Raw genomic sequence first — 20,365 nt, forward strand, 5'->3', positions numbered from 1 at the left:
ATGAAAGCAATATATAATGATCTCTTTTGTTAAGTTGCCAGACTGAGAAGATCATGTCAATTGTAGATCTACCAGTTCTGAAACCACACTGGGATTTAGATAGATGCATTCAGCTGGGATCTGCTGCCTGACAAGGGCAACGTAGGCAAATACTTATCCCATGATGCTCAACAGGGAGATACCTTGCTAACTGTTGCAATCACTGCAGTTGCCATTGTTCTTGCACAGGGTCACAATCTTTGCATCTCACATATCCTGGGGCACTGCCCCCTCCCTCCAACAGAGACAGAGAAGTTTGTGCAGATGCTTCAAGTGGTATAGCATCAACATCTTGAGCTTTGCCCAGGGTAAGCAAGTCAATATTTTTGCTAAGCTCCTCCACTGCGGGTTCAATATCCAGACCTGACTCAGAGGCAGGCTTTCTATGGTGTCTAGAGTTTCCTTGGTGACAATGTTCTACCTAAAATAGAAGTGTTCCACACATCTCCCCATCTGTTTATTACAGTTGGCGATGACTTCCCCTGCCTTTGTTTTCAATGGAGCTGTTTTCTTTGCTGATGGACCTATGTTACCTTCCTGATCCCTTCATACATGCACACTAACATTCCCTGTGTTGAAGGACATCTGGATATTCTGGCAAAGTTGTAACTAGTAGTCACTGGTGCACAGCCTAGCATTCTGTTGCACTTTACTTTGAGCGGCTCTTCGTGCATTCAAAGTCTTCTTGTGTGGATCTCCCTTGTAACGAGTGCAAAAATCAGCGAGAGCAGCAGCATTAAAGTCATTAAGAAGCAGAGTGGGACTTCAGTGTGAGAAGCAGCAAAGGCTTAAATTAGTACAGAAAGTGTTAATGAGAAGAGGCATTAATTTGACTTAAGTAAGTCCTAATTAATGATTTTCTTAATTATTTTTAAGACACAATAAGGATGGCAGGGCAGGTGATGTGTTGAGACTGCAGACTGAAAAGGTAAGTGGTCAGAGACAGGAAGGTGTGACTGCAAGTGAGGCAGGTAAGGGGATCTAGAAGGTAGAAATGGAGAAGCCTCAGCCTTTGCAAATGTTCAACAGGGTGGGGGTGCTCGTAGCTTGTATATATGAAATGGGGGCTCCAGGGTGATTGAGCAAACTAACCATGACATCATGCTACAGGAAGCCATTCAAGCAGGGAAAGTTAATAGGAAAGTAGTGGTAGTAGGGGACAATATAGTCAGCGGGATAGACACAGTTCTCTGCAGCCAAGGGCAAGAGTCCAGAAGGCTGTGTTGCTTGCTCAGTGCCAGGGTTTCAGACATTTGCTCTGGGCTGTAGAGGAACATGCATTGGGAGGGGCAGTATCCAGTTGTCGTGATCCACGTTGGTATCAATGACATAGGTAAAATTAAGAAAGAGGCTCTGCTTAGAGAGTATGAGCAGGTAGGTGCTAAATTAAAAAGCAGAACCTCAAAGCTAATAATCTCTGGGTTACTACCTAAACCATAGGCAAATTGCTGTAGTGTAAATAAGATGAGAGTTAAATGCATGGCTCAAAGATTGGGGTGTTAGAAATGGGTTTTGATTTGGGCACTGGCACCATTATTGGGGAAAGGGGAGCTGTACCAGTACCATGCTGGGCACCAGTGTTCTGGCAGGTCATATATCTATGGCAGTAGAGAGGGCTTTAAATTAAATAGTGGGGGTGAGGGATAAATTTTAGGAGGATATGATAAATTAAAGAGAGAGGAGAAGGCAAATGAGCAATGAAGCAATAAGGAAATAGTGATCAGAGAGTGGCAGGAAGGGACAGAGCATACAAATTTAAGTGAGCACCAGCAGATAAGGCTAGAGGTTGCAAAAATGCTTAAAAAAAAGACAGAGTTAAAAACACTGTATCTGAATGCACACAGCATTTGCAATAAGGCAGATGAATTGATGGCACAAATAGAAACAAACAGATATGACCTAATTGCCATTACGGCAATGTGGCTACAAGGTGACCAAGGTTGGGAACTGATTGTTCAAGGATATTCAGCATTTAGGAAAGATAGACAAAAAAAGAAGAGGAAATGGGGTAGTGCTGGTAATAAAGGATAGGATTCATACATTAGTGAAAGAGGATCTTAGATCAGAAGACCAAGTTGTGGAATCAGTTTGGGTGGAGCTAAGAAGCAGCAAAGGGCAGCAAACAGTAGTAGGAGTTGTTCATAGGCCACTAAATAGTAGTAGTAGTAATGTAGAACACAGTCTAAATCAAGAAATTAGAAACATATGTCACAAGGGTAGTATAGTAATAATGGTGGACTTCAATCTACATATAGAATGCTGTGGAGGACAAGTTCCTAGAATACTTACGAGATGGTTTTCTAGAACAGTATGTTGAAGAACCAATCAGAAAACACACTATTTTAGATCTAGTATTGTGCAATGACAAAGGGCTAATGAATAATTTTGCTATAAAAGAGCCTTTCAAGAAGAGTGACCATAATATGATAGAATTTTACATTGTTAGTAAAGGATGGGATTCGTGAGAGAGGACCTTAGATCAGAAGATCAAGTTGTGGAATCAGTTTGGGTGGAGCTAAGGAACAGCAAAGCAGCAGCAAACATTAATAGAAGTTGTTCATAGGCCACTAAATGGTATTAGTAATGTTGGGTATAAATCATTGAAAATGAGGGTCTTAAGTCTAAACAAAGGAAACTATGAAGATATGAGGAGCAAGTTGGCTATGGTAGTTTGGGAAGCAATATTAAAAAGGTATGATGGTAGAGAAGCAATGCCTAGCATTTAAAGAATTAATACATGGTATATAATAAATTTACATTCCTTTAAAGCACAAAAATGCTGCAGAAAAGGTGATCTAACCATGGCTAACAAAAGAATTTAAGGATTATATTAGATTAAAGGAAGAGGCTTATAACGTCAAAAATAATAAGCATGAGCATTGGGAGCATTTTAGCATTCAGCAAAGGAGAACCAAGAAACTGATAAAGAGAGAGAAAACAGAATATGAAAGTAAACTGACAAGAAACATAAACACAGACTGTATAAGCTTCTATAGGTATGTAAAAAGGAAAAGATTAACAAAAGGCAAATGTGGGCCAGTTACAGGAAAAGACAGGGGAATATATGATGGGGTCAAGGAAATGGCAGAGAAAGTAAACAAATAATTTTTGTCTGTCTTCACCGAGGAGGGTACAAAAAACCTCCCTGAAATACTAGAGAACCAAGGGACCAGTGAGATTGAGGACCTGAAAGAAATTAGTATTAGTAAAAAAGTAGCTCTGGAGAAATTAATGGGACTTAAAGTAAATAAATCCCCTGGACCTGATGATCTACACCCCTTGGTGTTGAAAAAGGTGGGTTTAGAGATAGTGGATGCATGGATCTTTCAAAGTTCTGTAGATTCTGGAACAGTTCCTGCAGATTGGAAGATAGCAAATGTAACCCCACTATTTAAGAAAGGAGGGAGAGAGAAAACAGGGAACTATAGACCTCATGACATCAGTAGTGGGGAAAATGCTATTAAGGATGTGATAACATGGGTGCTTAGCAAATGATGGTAGGAATGGGCAGTGTCAACATGGATTTATGAAAAAGAAATCACATTTGACAAACCTGTTGGAGTGATTTTAGGATGTAACTAGCAGAGTAGATAAAGGGGAATTAGAGGATGTGGTGTATTTGGGTTTTCAGAAGGCTTTTGCTAAGACCATAAGATGTAGGAGCAGAAGTAGGCCATTCAGCCCATTGCGTTCCACACAAGAGGTTAGAAAGCAAAACTAGAGAACAAAGGATTAGGGATATTAAACTGGCATGGATTGAGGATTGGTTAACAGACAAAACAGAGAGTAGGAATAAATGGATCATTCTCAGATTGGCAGGCTGTGACTAATGGGGTCCTGCAAGTATTAGTGCTTGAGCCCCAGCTATTCACAATCTATATCAATGGTTTGGATGTGGGGACTAAAAGTAACATTTTCAAGTTCGCTGATGTCATAAAATTTGGTGGGAATGTGAATTGTGAAGAGAATGCAAAGAGGCTCCAAGGAGATTTAGGCAGGCTGAGAAAGTAGACAAAAACATGGCAGATGGAATATAATGTGGAAAAATGTGAAGTTATCCACTGTGGTAGGAAAAACAGAAATGCAAAGTATTTCTTAAATGGTGAGAGATTGGGAAGTATTGGCGTCCAAAGGGATCCAGGTGTTCTTGTTCATAAATCACTGAATGCAAACAAGCAGGTTCAACAATTAATTAAGAAGGAAAATGGTATGTTAACCTTTATTGCAAGAGGATTTGAGTACAGGAGTAAGGAAGTCTTGCTGCAGTTGTTTAGAATCTTGGTGAAACCAAACCTGGAGTATTGTGTACAGTTTGGTCTCCTTACCTAAGGAAGGATATACTTGCCATAGAGGAAGTGCAACAAAAGGTTCAGCAGACTGGTTCCTAGTATGGAAGAATTGTCCTGTGGGGAAAAATTGAGGAGATTGGGCCTGTATTCTCCAGAGTTTTGAAGAATGAGAGGTGATCTCATTGAAGTGTCCAAAATTCTTAAAGGGCTCGACAGGATAAATGTAGGAGGGATGTTTCCCTTGGCTGGGGTGTCTAAAAACAGGGGGCACATTCTCAGAATGAGGGAGGACATTTAGGACTGAAATGAGGAGGAATTTCTTTACCCAGAGGGTGGTGAATCTTTGGAATTCTTTACCCCAACGGACTTTGGAGCCTCAGTCATTGAGTATATTCAAGACAGAGATTGATAGATTTCTCGATATTAAAGATATCAAGGGTTATGGGGATAGTGCAGGAAAATGGCATTAAAGTAGAAGATGAGCCGTGATCTAACTGAATGGCGGAGTAGGCCCAAGGGGGCGAATGGCCTACCCCTGCTTCTATGTTCCTATGTAATTAATCACAGTGGACAGCTTGGCTTCAATGTCAGATTCCACCACCGTGATATTAGCCTCGAAACAGTCAGCATTTTGCCGTTCTTGCTTCCCATATCGAGAGTGTGACGTTGTAGATGGTCACTCAGAGTATATTCCATTTCATTTCTGCATTCTGTGGGAATGCTAAAGACCGCCTGTTCAATCAAGTTGAGGAACCAGTTGGTTTTTATCTGAGTAGGCAGTGTGACTGATGTTGATATAATGATTGCATTTCTGCTTTGAACAAAAATACTTCAAGATTTGTATCCTATCTATGGCGCACACCAAGGAGTGAACTGTATCACAGTTAATGCTGTGATAGCTGTGTGTATTAAGAATGCTGTTAGGAGAGTCACGTCTGGTGATCAGATCCAGCTGGTACCAATGTCGTAATCTTGGATGTCTTTAGGACACCTTGTGGTAAGGGTTGTTCTGAAAGAAGTGTTAGTTACAGAAAACTCTGATAGCAACAAAGTTCAAGTAGTCTCTGGCCATTGTCATTGATCTTTCCCAAGCCATGATGTCTGAGGCAGCAGGGCCATGTTTCATGGTCCATGCCCACTCTTGTGTTGAAGTTCCCCAGTAGTTAAAGCTGTGCTTTAAACTTAGGGATTCTGCTGAAAGCAGTGTCAAACTCCTCCTAGAACTGGCCTTTTACCTCAGTAGTGGAGGATAAATAAACATGAGGTTAACTGGTCCTTTTTGAGTTGAGTAGCAAGTTTCTTACAGATTAGCCCACACCTTGCTCACTCATTTTCTCTGAATTTTCCCCTGCCAGATGAATTTATATTGTTTTTCTTCCTGTGATCTCCTCTTGGGGAGCCTAGTATCTAGTAGGGAAGCTATGTCAACCTTCAGCCTATTAAATTCCATTTCAATTATAGCTGTCTTGCACACTTTAATGACCAACTGCAAGTTATCTCAGTCCCATGCCCATGGTCCTGATGTTCCAGCTTGTCAAACAAAGAGTTGGCATCTTCTTTCTTTTTATTTGTTTTGTTTGTTTGCCTGGTGTGATGCATTCTGTTGAGCAGAAACTCTAGGCTCCAAGCACCAATTGAAGCAGATGGATAAGTCATTCCAGTATTACCGAGACTAAGGCTCAAGTTTTTGTTCCCGTGCCGGATGCACAGAGATGGAAGTATTTCGGGCTCCACAAACTCTACATTTAAAAATGGCTGCCCGGACATCAGATTTTTTTTGGTCCCGTGGGATACGGGCTGAATTAGAATTTGGGTCAGGAGATTTGCAATGAACTGAGGAAGATGCCGGGTGTGGAGGCAGTCTGGGCTGAAGGCCTGCCTTGGGGCTCTGGCACTGTTTCTGAAGTTTTAAAATATAGACTAAAAGATGAAAAATCCCTCACTCCCTCTCACACTCTTCATGCCCCATCCATGCCACCTCATGTCCTCCACCCACACCCATGGCCCTTTATAGCCCCAATGCCAACTTAGTGTCAACTCATGCCAACCCATGCCCCCCATCCACCATCCTTTGCCCTTACATCTACCATGTCAACTCACCTAGTATCCACCATGGACAGACCTCAGGATCCATGCAGAGATGAGATAAAATAAAGTTCTAAGTGTCTGTTGCAGACTTCACTATTTTGAAAAAACGCTCATTCATAAAAAAATGCATTTACCAACTTTGCATTCCTTCAACTAAATAAAGCCCCTCCACCCAAAGGGGACCTTATCTCCCCCAAAGGTGGCCAGGCACTGGATCCAATGCAGTACCTCATCTCTCCATTCCTTATTGCAGTCCTACTCTGAACCCCTCCCTCTTCTCTTTAGCAGGCATATTGATGACTATCAATGCTACTTCCTGCTTGCACCATAAACTGGAAAACGTCATTGACTGTTTCCAATTTCCACCGGTCTCTCACCTTCACCAGATCCAGCTCTGACTCTTCTCTTCCTGGACTTCTGTCTCTATTTCTGGGGATAGGCTATCAACTAATATTAACCATAAGCCCACGAACTCCCATAGCTACCTTGATTGCACTTCCTTAGACCCCACTTCCTGTATGGACTCTATTCCTTTCCCCTAGTTTCTCCCTCTCTGTCATATCTGTTCAGATGATGCAACCTTTCACTCTACTGCTTTTTATATGTCTTCCATTTTCCTCAGCTGAGGATTCCCAACTACTCTGATTCGCAGAGCATTCCACTGTGTCTGATCTACTTCACACACTTCTGCTCTCACCACTTCCCCTCCTTCCCAAACCATGATACAGTTCACCTTATCCTCACCTTCCAACCCTCCAGCCTCCATATTCAACAGATCATCCTCTGCCATTTTTGTCAGTTCCAACATGATGCCACCACCAACACACACTTTCCCTGACCTCTTCTTTCAGCATTGCGAAGGGTCTGTTCCCTCCGCATCATCTTGGTCCATTTATCAGTCATCACCAATGCCCCCTCCCTTTCCTACAGCATTTTTCCATACAAGCGCAGGGAATGCAATAACTGTCATTTCACCCTCTCACCATCCAAGGCCCTAAATATGCTTTCCAAATAAAAGTGATTGTATGTATTTTTCTTCAATTTAATATACTGTATTCGCTGCTAGCAATGCGGTCTCCTCTACATTGGAGAAACCAAAAGCAGACTGGATGATCACTTTGCAGAACACCTCCATTCAGTCCTCAAGCATGAGCTTGAGCTTGTCATTTTAATTCTCCACCTTGCTCCCACTCTGACCTTTATGTCCCTGTCCTGCTACACAGTGTTCCAATGAAGCTCAACACAGCTTGTGAAACAACATCTCATCTTTTGATTAAGCAATCTATGGACTTCTGGACTCACTGAACTCAGCAATTTTAGATCATAGCCTCTGTCTCCATCGTGTTCTCTACTTTTTTTAGCTAGGTTGGCCATATTTCATGTCTTTCTTTATCCCTTCATGTTGCATTCAGCTGGATGCTATGTAGCCATTCATGTCTCATCGGGAGACACCTTTGTTTTATTACAAACCCATTAACACTCTCTAGCTTTTGCACCAAGAACTCTGTTATTCAATCTCACCTGCCCTCCATCTTATCACAGACCTTCCCTTTTGTTCTTCCTAACCTACCCCCACCACAACTTCCATTATCCCAAACCTTTCTTAAAATATTTCTATCCTCTATTCTGATTCTTCTTATCATGTCCACGGAGAGTCTATACATGGCCCAGCCAGACTGGACACACTTTTGTGCCTTGTTGTTGGAAATGGCAAGATCTGCAACAGTGCAGGGTTCCTCTAGCGATAGGCATTGCAGGAGATGTTGCATAGTCTGTGGCTCAGTTCCACATTCACAAGTTGTCGGGCTGGTTGTATATCCTCATTTGCTTAGTAACACCTTTGAATGACCTACACCAGTCCTAAGTCTGTTAAAGCACTTCCAGGTTGCCCAATTGCAATTAGCTCTTGGAGGAAGGCTTTCATCCGGTAGAATTTCCATCACTGGGGATTGTTCGAGACTGGCGAGCTGGTCTTTCCACAAGGTGATGCGGGCTTCAGATGGGGTTGGAACAACACTGTTCATGAAGCTCTTCCTTGACTTTAGGCGCTGGGTGGTAGGTGTATGACCATGTAGAAGGTGCCTCTCATCTGATGTTTGACAGAGTCGCTCTTTCTTGCTGGCTACCATTCTTATATCAGGGGGAGCGATACCCGCCAGGATATATAGGCTGTTGGCGTTTATTGGTTTTAAACAACCTGTGATGAGTCGGCAGCTTGCATTCAGAACGGCATCCATCTTCTTAGCATGAGTAGATCTTTCCCATGCAGGGCAGGCGTATTCAGCAGTGGAACAGCAAAGAGCAAGTGCACTGGTTCACAATATTTTCGAGCTTACTCCCCATTTTGTGTTAGTAAGCTTATTCAGGATGTTGTTTCGTGCGCTCACTTTTGCCTTTGTCTTTTTGATGTGGTCCTTGAAGGTGAGGCATCTGTCAAGGGTGACTCCTAAGTAGATAGGGTGCTCGCAATGCGTCAGTGTTGCTCCACACCAGGTTACTTTAAGCTGGCGTTTGGCTTCACAGTTTCTGAGGTGGAATGCACAAACTTGCGTCTTTGCGTGAAGGTGGTTTTCTTCATAGTAGAATGTTAGTCCCTCCAAGGCCTCAGAAAGCGTTTTCTCCACAGTGTTGAAATCAGTGCTTTGGGCCGTGACACATAAGTCATCAGCGTATATAAAACAACGTGAGACACCATCTATGGGTCGGTCATTCGTGTAGATGTTGTACAGCAGTGGTGCAAGCACGCTTCCCTGAGGAAGACCATTCTTCTGAATATGCCACCTGCTGCACTTCCCACTTAGTTCAACATAGAACCGGCAATTCTGAAGCATGCTTTCTAACAGTTCTGTTAAGTGAATATCTTTTGTCATCTTGCAGAGGAGACATCTATGGTTCCCTGTATCGTATCCTGCTGACAGGTCTACAAAAACAGCACCTGTTACCATCCCTTGCTCAAAACCATCTTCAATATGTTGTGTGAGGTTGAGTGGTTGGCTTGTTGTTGGTTTGCCGGGGCGGAAACCTGCTTGCTCTGGAATGATCTTCTCATCTACAGTTGGTGCTATCCTATTGAGTATCAGGCATTCAAACAGCTTATTGGTATGGCAAAGCAGTGAAATTGGCCCAATACTCTTAGGATCTGAGGGATCTTTTCTGAGCTTTAATAGTTCCAATATATGTGCCTTCTGCCAAATATTAGGTAGATTGTGTGTTGCCAGACAGTGGATGAACAATTGTAGGAGCCATTTCTTTGCTTGCTGTCCAAAATGCTTTATCTACTCCATGCTATGTTGTCAAGACCAATTGCTTTTCCGTGTTTTAGACTAGATATACCAGTTTCCAGCTCTTCCGTGGTGCATGGTCCAGTGAAGCCAGGGTCATCGCTGTACTTCTTCCTATCTGGTTGTGATTAATTATTAATCTATTCTGATTAAAAGACATGTTGACCTGAAAAGTTAATTTGGTTTCTCTCCACAGATGCTTCCCAACTTGCTGAGAGTTTCTAGCACTTTTAGTTTTTATGTTTTCTAGTTTTAGATTTCTAGCATCCATAATATTTTGCTTTTGTAAACCGGAGACAGAATGCTGCTAAAGAGAATGTCTTTTTAGTACCAACAGTGTGGGAGCTATGGGAGATTCAACGGCTAAGCCAAAAGTCCATTTGTTGGGTTTACTTGGCATCTAATGATTGTAACTCCCCTGCTCTGTCATTCCAGGTGGTGTACCAGGACAAGTTCCAGCAGGTGTACCTAGAACTCTTCCAGGAGGTGCTGCAGGTAATTTGATCTTTCATGAATACATTTTAGATTAATTGAGAAAGTCAACCAAGAAGTGTTAGAAATAGAAACAGGAGTAGACCATCTGGCCCCGCCATTCCATGTGAATATGGCTGATCTATAGCTTCAACTCCACTTTCCTTCCTGCTCCCCACATCACTTGATTCCCTGAGAGACCAAAAATCTGTCTGTCACAGTCTTAAATATATTAAAAGATTGAATGCTCTATCGTATTAGATCAAATCTTGGGGATTTACCTGGATTAGTTCAGAAGCAATGCAAAGAAGCATTGATTTTCTTGGACGATTAAGAGTGGAATTTTCCTTGCCCACTGGCGTCAGGCATCATGGCGGGTGTGAGTGGACAATATGGCACGAAGGCCAAAAATCGCGTTCACGAAGCCATGAAACCAGTTTGCAATTGCCTGCTCCTACTGTCAGTGGCGGGCCACATTTCCCACCAGTGCACGTCGGGGGCTTCATTGTAATCAATCTGCATATCATTATAAGCCCAGCACGCTGGAATCATCTCCCCACGCTGGATCATCTGAGCTCGTCAGTGTGATTGTATGCTGACGTGTTTCACAACAGCATTTATAAGGTAGGTACCTGGCAAGCTGCACTTGAGGGAAACTCAGAGGTGAATGCACAGTAATGATGCACAGCACTCGCGAGGTTGCCTATTGGACTCAAGGTTGAGGTGCCACACATTCAGGTGAGGGCACAGGCAAGTCAATTTCCCAGCTGGTTGGCAGTGTGGTGCTGGGGCAAGGGCTGCATTGAGGTTGAGGTGAGTTGGTGGGAGGGGCGAAGGGGGCAAGGGCTGAACTGCGGTTGATGGTAGTGCACGTGAGAAGGGGTGGGAGTGGGGGAAGAAAGCAGACACGCATTAGAGAAATTTTGTATGAAGTGACCATTCCTTCACAGCTGAGACAGTTCAGGCGCAGCCACATTGACATGCTTGGATTCGGGCCTCTAGCTTATCTGCCCATTCAAGCAAAGCAGAGGCCTGAAAGTGCTAACAAACGCTTCAGACCTTTTCACCCCTCTGGCACAGACTGCAAACTAATGAGCATTTTAGTGGACTGCAGAACAATTGGGTGACTGGGCTTGTTGTACAATCTCCTTGCAAAAGCTGGTCATAGAGCAGTTACTGCTGGAGGTGCTCACTGCCCCTTGCAATGTTATCATTCTGGTATGAATGAGTCTCTCCTATGGTTCATGCCAACTGTGCAGCCTTGCAGTGTGGCTTAGGAGAATGCCTGTGCATGAGCTGAGAGCACAGCATGCAATCCATTGGGCAAAGCTGCCGCCAATCAGTCAGATGGAATGGGACGGAAGTGGGTTGGGTTTCAGGCAGCCATCCAAGTGGTGGCCAGTACTCTGATATGATTATGTCTGAAGACTCCTTAACGCAAGAGAGACTCTTAATAAACCCAGGCTAACGCAGGCGTCTCTCTCCATCATCCTGCAGGAGGAGTACATCAGAAGCATGGAGCCTGCTGACCTAGCTTTATGCTTCATGGCTTACAGAGAGTGGAGACAAAGAAGAGAGAGTAACGAAGGTGCCTGGTTGGACAAAGGAAGGAGCAGCACCCTCAGGAAGAAGGGCGGTTGGACTCCCGCACACGCCGCTTAAGACACATGGCGGGTCTAGCTTGCCAGTGCCTAGCTAGACCCAGGGTCTATAGATGGCACCTGTCAGACCTGCAGATGACCGAGAACCAGTGTCAGTGAAAACTGCACATGTCTAGGGAAATGTCCAGTCACATCTGCAACTTGCTGCAGGGTTTGGCGCCATGGAGATATGGAGGGCATCCACTGCCAGTGGCCGTGAAAGTGACCATGGCACTCAATGTTTACACAAGTGGCTCCACAGGTGACCTCTGTGGGATATTGCAAGCCTCCATGCACAAATACATTAATGAGGTCATGTCTGTCATCTTCGCGAAGGCACACAACTTTGTGTATTTTGCTGAGGATCAGGAAAGCCAGGATGCAAGAACGTTGGGATTTGCCCAGATCTCAGGTTTTCCACAGGTGCAGGGTGCCATCGACTGAACTCACATGGCACTCAGATCTCCATGGCAACAAGTGGTCAACTATGTCAACCACTAGGGCTTCCATTCACTGAATGTACAGCTGGTGTGCAACCACCACAAAAGCATCCTGAAAATCTGCACACGGTTTCCAAGAAGTGTCCGTGACTACCACATTCTCAGCAGGTCGCAGATCCCTGATATTTTCCAGGGTCCACAGAGGCTGCAGGGTTAGTTCATCAGGGACAAGGGCTACCTGCAGAGGATGTGGCTGATGCCCCATGCAACAGCCTCAGACTGCAACAGAGAGAAGGTACAACGAGACTGATGCTGTAACTCATACTTTGGAGCAACCTATCGGAGTGTTGAAAATGAGGTTCCAGTGCCTGGACCGGTCTGGTGGAGCCCTGCAATGCAGTCCACAGAGGGTGTCACACATTTCCGTCGCCTGCTGCACCCTTCACAACCTGGCACTGCAGTGGAGAGACGAGCTGGCTGAGGAGATGGAGGAGCTGCATGTCTCCTCTAATGAGGAGAATGTCAACAGGGATGAGGGTGAGGAGGTTGTCAAAGATGAGGTTAATGGCAATGAGGCCACCACACTGGCCAGACAAGACAGTCATGCTCAGAGAACCTCATAGCTGCTAGATTTGTGGAGAATGATGACAACATGCACAAAATAAAACACCATAGATCCTCACACTGCATCTGTGAACATTTGACTCCTGTCTGGCTGATAGCAGCGCACATACCCTCTCTGTTAAGGCTCCTGTGATGTAGATGCAGCGAATGCCCATAGTCCTGACATTCCAGGAGGATGACAACTTGCAGTGGGGACACTCCATAGACCCTCACACAGCGTATGTAAATGTCTGACTCCTGTCTGGCTGATAGCACCTCGCTTGTGCTCTTTGAATAGGGTCATGTAATGGAGGTGCAGCAGGGAAACTAACTTCTGATTCTGTAGCATCCTTCGTGAGGTAAACCCTTCAGGACCACACTGTCACGGGACACGGATGCTGATGACATGTGGGGGCTAGCCACACCTCAAAGGTGCTGGGTGCACACAGGGAGAATGAGGGAACTCTGTGCTGCTGGCCCAGGACATTCTGGCAGCAATGATAAGCCCCATCGAGGTGCAGGCATGATTGATGTGACCAGTGACAGTGAAGGCACAAAATCAGTGTGCTGGGAAGGTTGCACAAAGCACAGGGAAGAAGCCTTTATCTTGTGCAGGCACCAAGGTTTCACATCTGAGTGACATAAAAACTGCTCATCATAACAAGGAACCATAGGCAAGGAGACATCCTTGGGAGTTTATTTACAATAGTGAACATTATGTACAAGTGATTAACACCCATGCCCAGGCTGTGCAACTACATCTTCTTAATGGCTTGGCCTAAATAGCCAAGTGGTTATGGTACTGAGTTTGTAACCCCAAGATCAAGAGTTCAAATCTCACAATGGCAAACTATGAAACAATGTAACTTCATCTGAATAGGAACAGATGGAACCATGTTTGTACTCGAAAGAGTTACATCTTCTTAATGGCTTGGCCTAAATAGCCAAGTGGTTATGGTACTGGGTTTGTAACCCCAAGATCAAGAGTTCAAATCTCACAATGGCAAACTATGAAACAATGTAACTTCATCTGAAACAGATGGAAAGCACCCGGTGCAGAAGGGGGTCGGGAAGGAGGAGGACCTCCTCGTGAACCTGCTCCTGGGCCTGGCCAAGTTGGCCATTAACAGGTCCAGGCAGCGGGCGATCGACGGGGGAGTCCCGCCCGATTGTTTGTCCCTCTTCCGTGGCTACGTTCGCTGCCGGATGTCCCTGGAGAGGGAGCATGCGGTGTCTGCTGACACTCTCGAGGCCTTCCGTGCTCGGTGGGCACCGCGGGGACTGGGGTGTTTTGTTGACCCCTTTAATCACATTTTGATTTAAACTTTGTAAGGTTCCTTTAAACTTTGTCCTTGGTTTTACAGCGCACCTGAATTAGGGGCTGTACCTGATTTATCCCAATTTTGTTGATTTGGTTTTCATTTAAAAGATTATCAAGAGTTCAAATCTCACAATGGCAAAACTATTGGGCTTGGCCTAACTAGCCAAGTGGTTATGGTACTTGATTTGTAACCTCAAGATCAAGAGTTCAAATCTCACAATGGCAAAACTATGAAACAATGTAACTTCATCTGAAATAGATGGAAACGGGTGTGTACTCGAAAGAGTTACATCTTCTTAACGCTCGGCCCAAATAGCCAAGTGGTTATGGTACTGGGTTTGTAACCCCAAGATCAAGAGTTCAAATCTCACAATGGCAAACTATGAAACAATGTAACTTCATCTGAAACAGATGGAAACGGGTTTGTACTCGAAAGAGTTACATCTTCTTAATGCTTGGCCTAAATAGCCAAGTGGTTATGGTACTGGGCTTGTAACCCCAAGATCAAGAGTTCAAATCTCACAATGGCAAACTATGAAACAATGTAACTTCATCTGAAAAACACATGGAAACGTGTTTGTACTCGAAAGAGTTACATTTTCTTAACGCTTGGCCTAAATAGCCAAGTGGTTATGGTACTGGGCTTGTAACCCCAAGATCAGGAGTTCAAATCTCACCATGGCAAATTATGAAACAATGTAATTTCAAGCTTGGCCTAAATAGCCAAGTGGTTATGGTACTGGGCTTATAACCCCAAGATCAAGAGTTCAAATCTCACCATGGCAAACAATGTAACTTCATCTGAAACAGATGGAAACATGTTTGTTAAAAACGCCCCAAGCCCCGAACCCTCCCTCGGGTGCTGGTGCCCCGCAATATGAGCCGCCTCGGGGACATGCCCTCCGTGCCTTTTGGCACGGCAAAGAGGGGCTTTTTGTACGGACTGCTGCTGCACACCTTCCATTTTCTCGCCCTTGTCCGTCGACTGGACACGCCCTGGCGTGCCTTGTTGCCGTCCGGCGGCAGAGGCCCCCGATGGGAGGCCCTCTACGGAGGTGTCCTCCCCCTTTCTATCGGGGACCTGGGTTGGAGGGTGTTGCATGCAGCAGTCCCTTATAATAAGAGGATGCATAGGTTCACGGACTCTCAGGACACATGCCCTTTTTGCGGTCTTGTGGAGTCCGTGGACCGTGTATACATAGGGTGTTGTAGGCTGCACTCCCTTTTTAGTTATTTGAAAAACCTTTTATTGATGTTTTGTTTGCACTTCAGCCCCACGCTCCTGATCTATGGGCACCCGGTGCGGAAGGGGGTCGGGAAGGAGGAGGACCTCCTCGTGAACCTGCTCCTGGGCCTGGCCAAGTTGGCCGTTAACAGGTCCAGGCAGCGGGCGATCGACGGGGGAGTCCCGCCCGATTGTTTGTCCCTCTTCCGTGGCTACGTTCGCTGCCGGATGTCCCTGGAGAGGGAGCACGCGGTGTCTGCTGGCACTCTCGAGGCCTTCTGTGCTCGGTGGGCACCGTGGGGACTGGGGTGTTTTGTTGACCCCTTTAATCACATTTTGATTTAAAGTTTATAAGTTTCCTTTAAACTTTGTTCTTGGTTTTACAGCTGACCTGAATTAGGGGCTGTACCTGATTTATCCCAATTTTGTTAATTTGGTTTTCATTTAAAAGATTATCAAGAGTTCAAATCTCAGGCTTGGCCTAACTAGCCAAGTGGTTATGGTACTGGGTTTGTAACCCCAAGATCAAGAGTTCAAATCTCACAATGGCAAACTATGAAACAATGTAACTTCATCTGAAACAGATGGAAACGGGTTTGTACTCGAAAGAGTTACATCTTTTTAATGCTTGGTCTAAATATCCAAGTGGTTATGGTACTGGGTTTGTAACCCCAAGATCAAGAGTTCAAATCTCACAATGACAAACTATGAAACAATGTAACTTCATCTGAAACAGATGGAGACGTGTTTGTACTCGAAAGAGTTACATCTTCTTAACCTTCCTAACCCTGCTGCTACATCTTGGTGCTCCCTCAACATCCACAGACGAGGTAGGGGCAGCTTGCTGATTGCTACGCCCTGTGATAACATTGATGGGCATCCTCTGGAGGGCCCCTGCCTGCTTTTGGGATCCTGTTGTGTGGCAGTAATACCCTCCTCAGCCTGTGGAGGGGGTCACAGGAAGAGGGGATTTCGATGGGCCGGACACTGAGTCACCTGGGTAGATGGCCCTGGAGTGTGCACCTGCTGATCCTCCTCCCTATGGGTGCCTGAGGATCCTTGGCTGACTCCATGATTGGAAGGGGTAGCTGGAGTGAGATAGAGCTGCCCAGCACCCCTCTCGAGTACACACTGTTGGAGGCTAACTATGGCATCAGTGATGGAGTTAAGCCCACACGGCAGTGCAGGAATGACATCCTGGACCAAGGCCTCCATGGCGACCACCATCCTGCCAGGGTTGACCTCGTGCGTTGCAATGCTGGCACTTTCACCTCAGACTCCTCCATCATGCCTTGTAATCTGAGGAGTGCAGCAGACATCCATTCCCAATGTTCCCGAGCTTGCCTTTGCAGCTCCAGCAACTGAAGTATGACCAGGTCCAGAGGCTTGTCATCTGATTGGGGCTCAGCAGATTTCTGGTCTCCAGCAGTCCTTGGAGTGTGGGACACCTGGGATGTCACTGCCTCTGTCTGTGGATCAGACAGTGCAATGTGCTCAGCAAATTGTGACCCCAAGGTTATTCTAAAGTTTGGTCCAATCGAGGTATGTTCCTGCACTGGTGGAAGGTGCGGGTGAGCGCTGTGACAGGACTTAAATTAGGGTTCCAGCAGGTTTCTCTTCTGAGGTACTTCGGGGCTTGAGTCAAAGACCTGGGTCATGGACTCCCTGGGTTGTTTCCCCAAATGTGCTGGCAAAAGCAAGGAGAGATAATTCATGCATGCCAGTGGCCTGTGAAACGGGACACATCACTCACAGGATGGTTGTCGGATGGGTGTTGCACTATTGGATCCTCACTTGGCAGAGCACTGTTGACCTCAGCTTCAGCACAGGAAAGGTCCAGATTTTCACTGGCTAGCTGGATGATTCTATTTTCAAAGTCCTTGAGGACTTTGATGTCAGGCATTCCTCCACCAGTCTGCGACCTCTCCTTTTGTTGTGTGCCAGCATGTCCTGCATGACTGCAGTTGGAGAGAGCATAAGCAGGATGTCTGCCAGGCCAGATGATAAGTATGCCTAGCATGTGTGGGTGGTGAGTGGTGCCATGGATGGGATGAGGACAATGAAGCTGTGTGTGAGTGAATGAATGGCGATGTGCCTTGAACTAGCTGTGAGATCCTTGTGGATGTGTGATGGGTTTGAGAGTGTGTGAGTTGAGCATGGTGAGAAGAGTGACTTACCGTGGCAGAGCAAAGGCAATCATTCATCCTGTTTCAGCACTGGGTGGCTGTCCTCTTTTGCAATGACCACCACTGCCACCGCCTCCTAAGCCAGATTACTGCCCCTCCTGTGGCCAGACCAGGGGTAGAGGACATCATGGCAGGCCTCCAGGACATTCAGGGATGCATCATTGAATCAGGGAGCTGCAGTTTTCTCACCTTTTGGGACCATGTTTTCTGTGCAGCAGTCCTAGGCTGGAAGAGGTGTGTTCACGGCGTGAAGGAATGGCGAGGTGATGTCATGACGGGCGAATTGGAGGCCGCCTGCCAGCAAAATGGCATGTTTCCCATGAATGCATAATTAGACAGTATTGGGATGATACCGCTTGAAAAACTGCCATTGCGGCCGGTGGGTAAAATGTTCTTCCTACCCGCTACTGTACTTAGGGCGGAATCGACCCAGATTTGCACTAAGTGTGAAATTCCATGGCAGTGGTTTTCCGGCCCTATTGTGGTGGGAGATTTGGTGGCCAAGACAAAAGTCCATTTGAGTTTCAGCGGGACCGGAATATCCTGGCGATGGGCGGGGCCTGAAAATCTCACCCCACTTGTTCGTCTCACCTGAATGAGATTGTAATTGGATTAACACCATTGGAGTTGTCAACCACCTGATAACATCCTCTTTCAGTTCCAGATATTTCCACAGATATGAGTGATGGAGCTTCAAACACTACTCCCAAATTCACTGTCGATGTATGCAATTTTTCAGATACAGGATTAATTAACACTTGTTAGGAAAGATTGCTGGAATATCCATTAAGATGTGGAAATCTGTTGGTAGCTCAGCCCAACTCAAGCAACCTTTGTTCAGCAAGCTTTTCTGTGGTCCCAAAATCCACCAGGATCTATTTGAGACAATTGCCCTTCTTAGTTCAGTACTTTTTGAATGCAATCAGCTGTGATACTGCAAAAAGACCATAAAATAATCAGCTAAATTGTAGGTACTCTATGAAAGAGATAGGAAGTCATAGGCAAATAATGTTATCTTATCCCAGGTTTTATTCTGATTTTAAAGATCAGTACACTTAGGTTAATATTGAATATTTCAGAAATGGGGTTAATCTGGGTTGAGGGTCTCCTGTTTTTCTTAATGTGAATCATTGTTCCATTCTGTATGTTGCTGGTCTTTGCTTTGGTATAACTTGCCAATCTTCTGTCATTGCAGATGGATACGCGGCAGCTAAAGCTGCTAAATTTGGAGGTAGGTTTTTCTGTGTCATTTGTAAAAGTATAAAATTATTAATATTCCATGCCTACTAATAAAATCAAAAAATCATCTTGACGTTAATTGTACTTAATGTACGCTGGTGGTGGGCATTAACTAGGGATTCACTTATGCTATAAAAAGGAACAGCCTAAAGCTGTGTGGGTTGGGTGAAGAGGTGCATGTTTCTAATGTATCCCTCTGTAAATAAATACTTATAAAAGTGACAAAAATATCTGAAAATCTTTTTAGCTCTTTTAGGCACATCCATGAAAGTATCCATGGAAATATCATCAAAGCCAAATTTACACAGAGCAATATGCTTCAGGGGGAAAAAAAGAGGTGGAAGGAAAACTAGGGAAACTAAACAAATGCTCCATAGCCTGAATGTAGCCTGCAGGATATGGTATTTTTGGCTGAAAATAGGATGTGTTCAGCTAAAAGCAGATAATGCATTTTTTAATGTTATCACAAAGGGAAACTTTCAGCCATCTTCATTGTGTATGTTGATGATTTCTTATTGGATGGCACTGTGGCATTTGAGAAATGTATTATTAATAAGATTAGAGTACAATTTAAAATGGAGAGTCAGGCCTTTGGGGCTCTTACATATATTGGTTTAAATATTATGCAAAATAGATCTAGAATAACTTTAGATCAGCAATCCTATTTGGCGAGTGTTATGCCATCCCGGTTAATTGTACTAGGTCATCTTCTAAACCGGATTATAGTTTTGATGTGTTAATTGTTACAATTTTACGTACTAGTGTAAATAATATTTTCTGGGCAAATAAAATATTGTTAAATCTGGATAGATGTGTACTTAGGCTCCAGTCCTTAGGGGGACCAAAGAGCATGGAACTAGTCAGTGTGAGAATGGGAATGTTGTCCTTTAGCTTAGGAAACCAGGAAAATAAAAAAGTGGCTAATATACTTTAGCTGCCAAAACATTGGTAGTGAATATGGAATTCTATTTGTCAAGTATTTTAAGTGAGATCTTAATGATCAGGCATACTAAAGATACCAGTTGTATATTATGCAGATAATTGTTCTTTGTAGGATAATGCATACCTGTATACTGAGAAGTGTGTGGTCAGCAAAGGTTACAGATTGACTTTGCTGACTTGAAACAAACACTGGAGAAAAAGGAAATCTCTGAAATTAAGTGGGTGAATGCAGGTCAGCAGTTGTTGGACAGTTTTACATAAAGAATTGCATGTACCAATAAATTGTTAGGGGACCTAGAAGAGGGGCGTCTCACAGTAAAATGCTTCATACAGAATATGGAAGTCTTTGATTTAATTTGTTCTGAAATTTTGATTGTATATTATAAAAGATGGTCATAGGGAATGGAAAAGCCTTAGTATTATAATAGGTCATCATGTAAAGACAGTAATTATCAAATATGGAAATCAAACTGTTATAGTTCATTTCTCATGATTAATCAGAATTAATTACAAAGTCTCCTACAGCCAATAGAACTAAACAAGGCACTTTGTCCCTCAAGGGCTCATGTGTTTTGAGATGAGGTCCCGAAGAATAAAATGC

At 44.4% G+C, this 20,365-nt stretch overlaps 1 protein-coding gene across 4 annotated transcripts in view; it reads left to right on the forward strand.

Annotated features, from left to right (window-relative positions):
* Positions 1-20,365, forward strand: part of LOC121283291 (elastin-like) — a 315,972-nt gene that overhangs the window by 138,374 nt on the left and 157,233 nt on the right. For all 4 annotated transcript variants that reach the window (XM_041197705.1, XM_041197707.1, XM_041197704.1 and 1 more), the window contains 2 exons: positions 10,133-10,192; positions 18,779-18,814. In XM_041197705.1, coding sequence (XP_041053639.1) covers positions 10,133-10,192; positions 18,779-18,814 — 96 coding nt within the window. The remainder of the gene's footprint in view (positions 1-10,132; positions 10,193-18,778; positions 18,815-20,365) is intronic.

Source organism: Carcharodon carcharias, chromosome 10 (assembly GCF_017639515.1).
Source record: "Carcharodon carcharias isolate sCarCar2 chromosome 10, sCarCar2.pri, whole genome shotgun sequence".
NCBI classification, from domain to species: Eukaryota; Metazoa; Chordata; class Chondrichthyes; order Lamniformes; family Lamnidae; genus Carcharodon; species Carcharodon carcharias.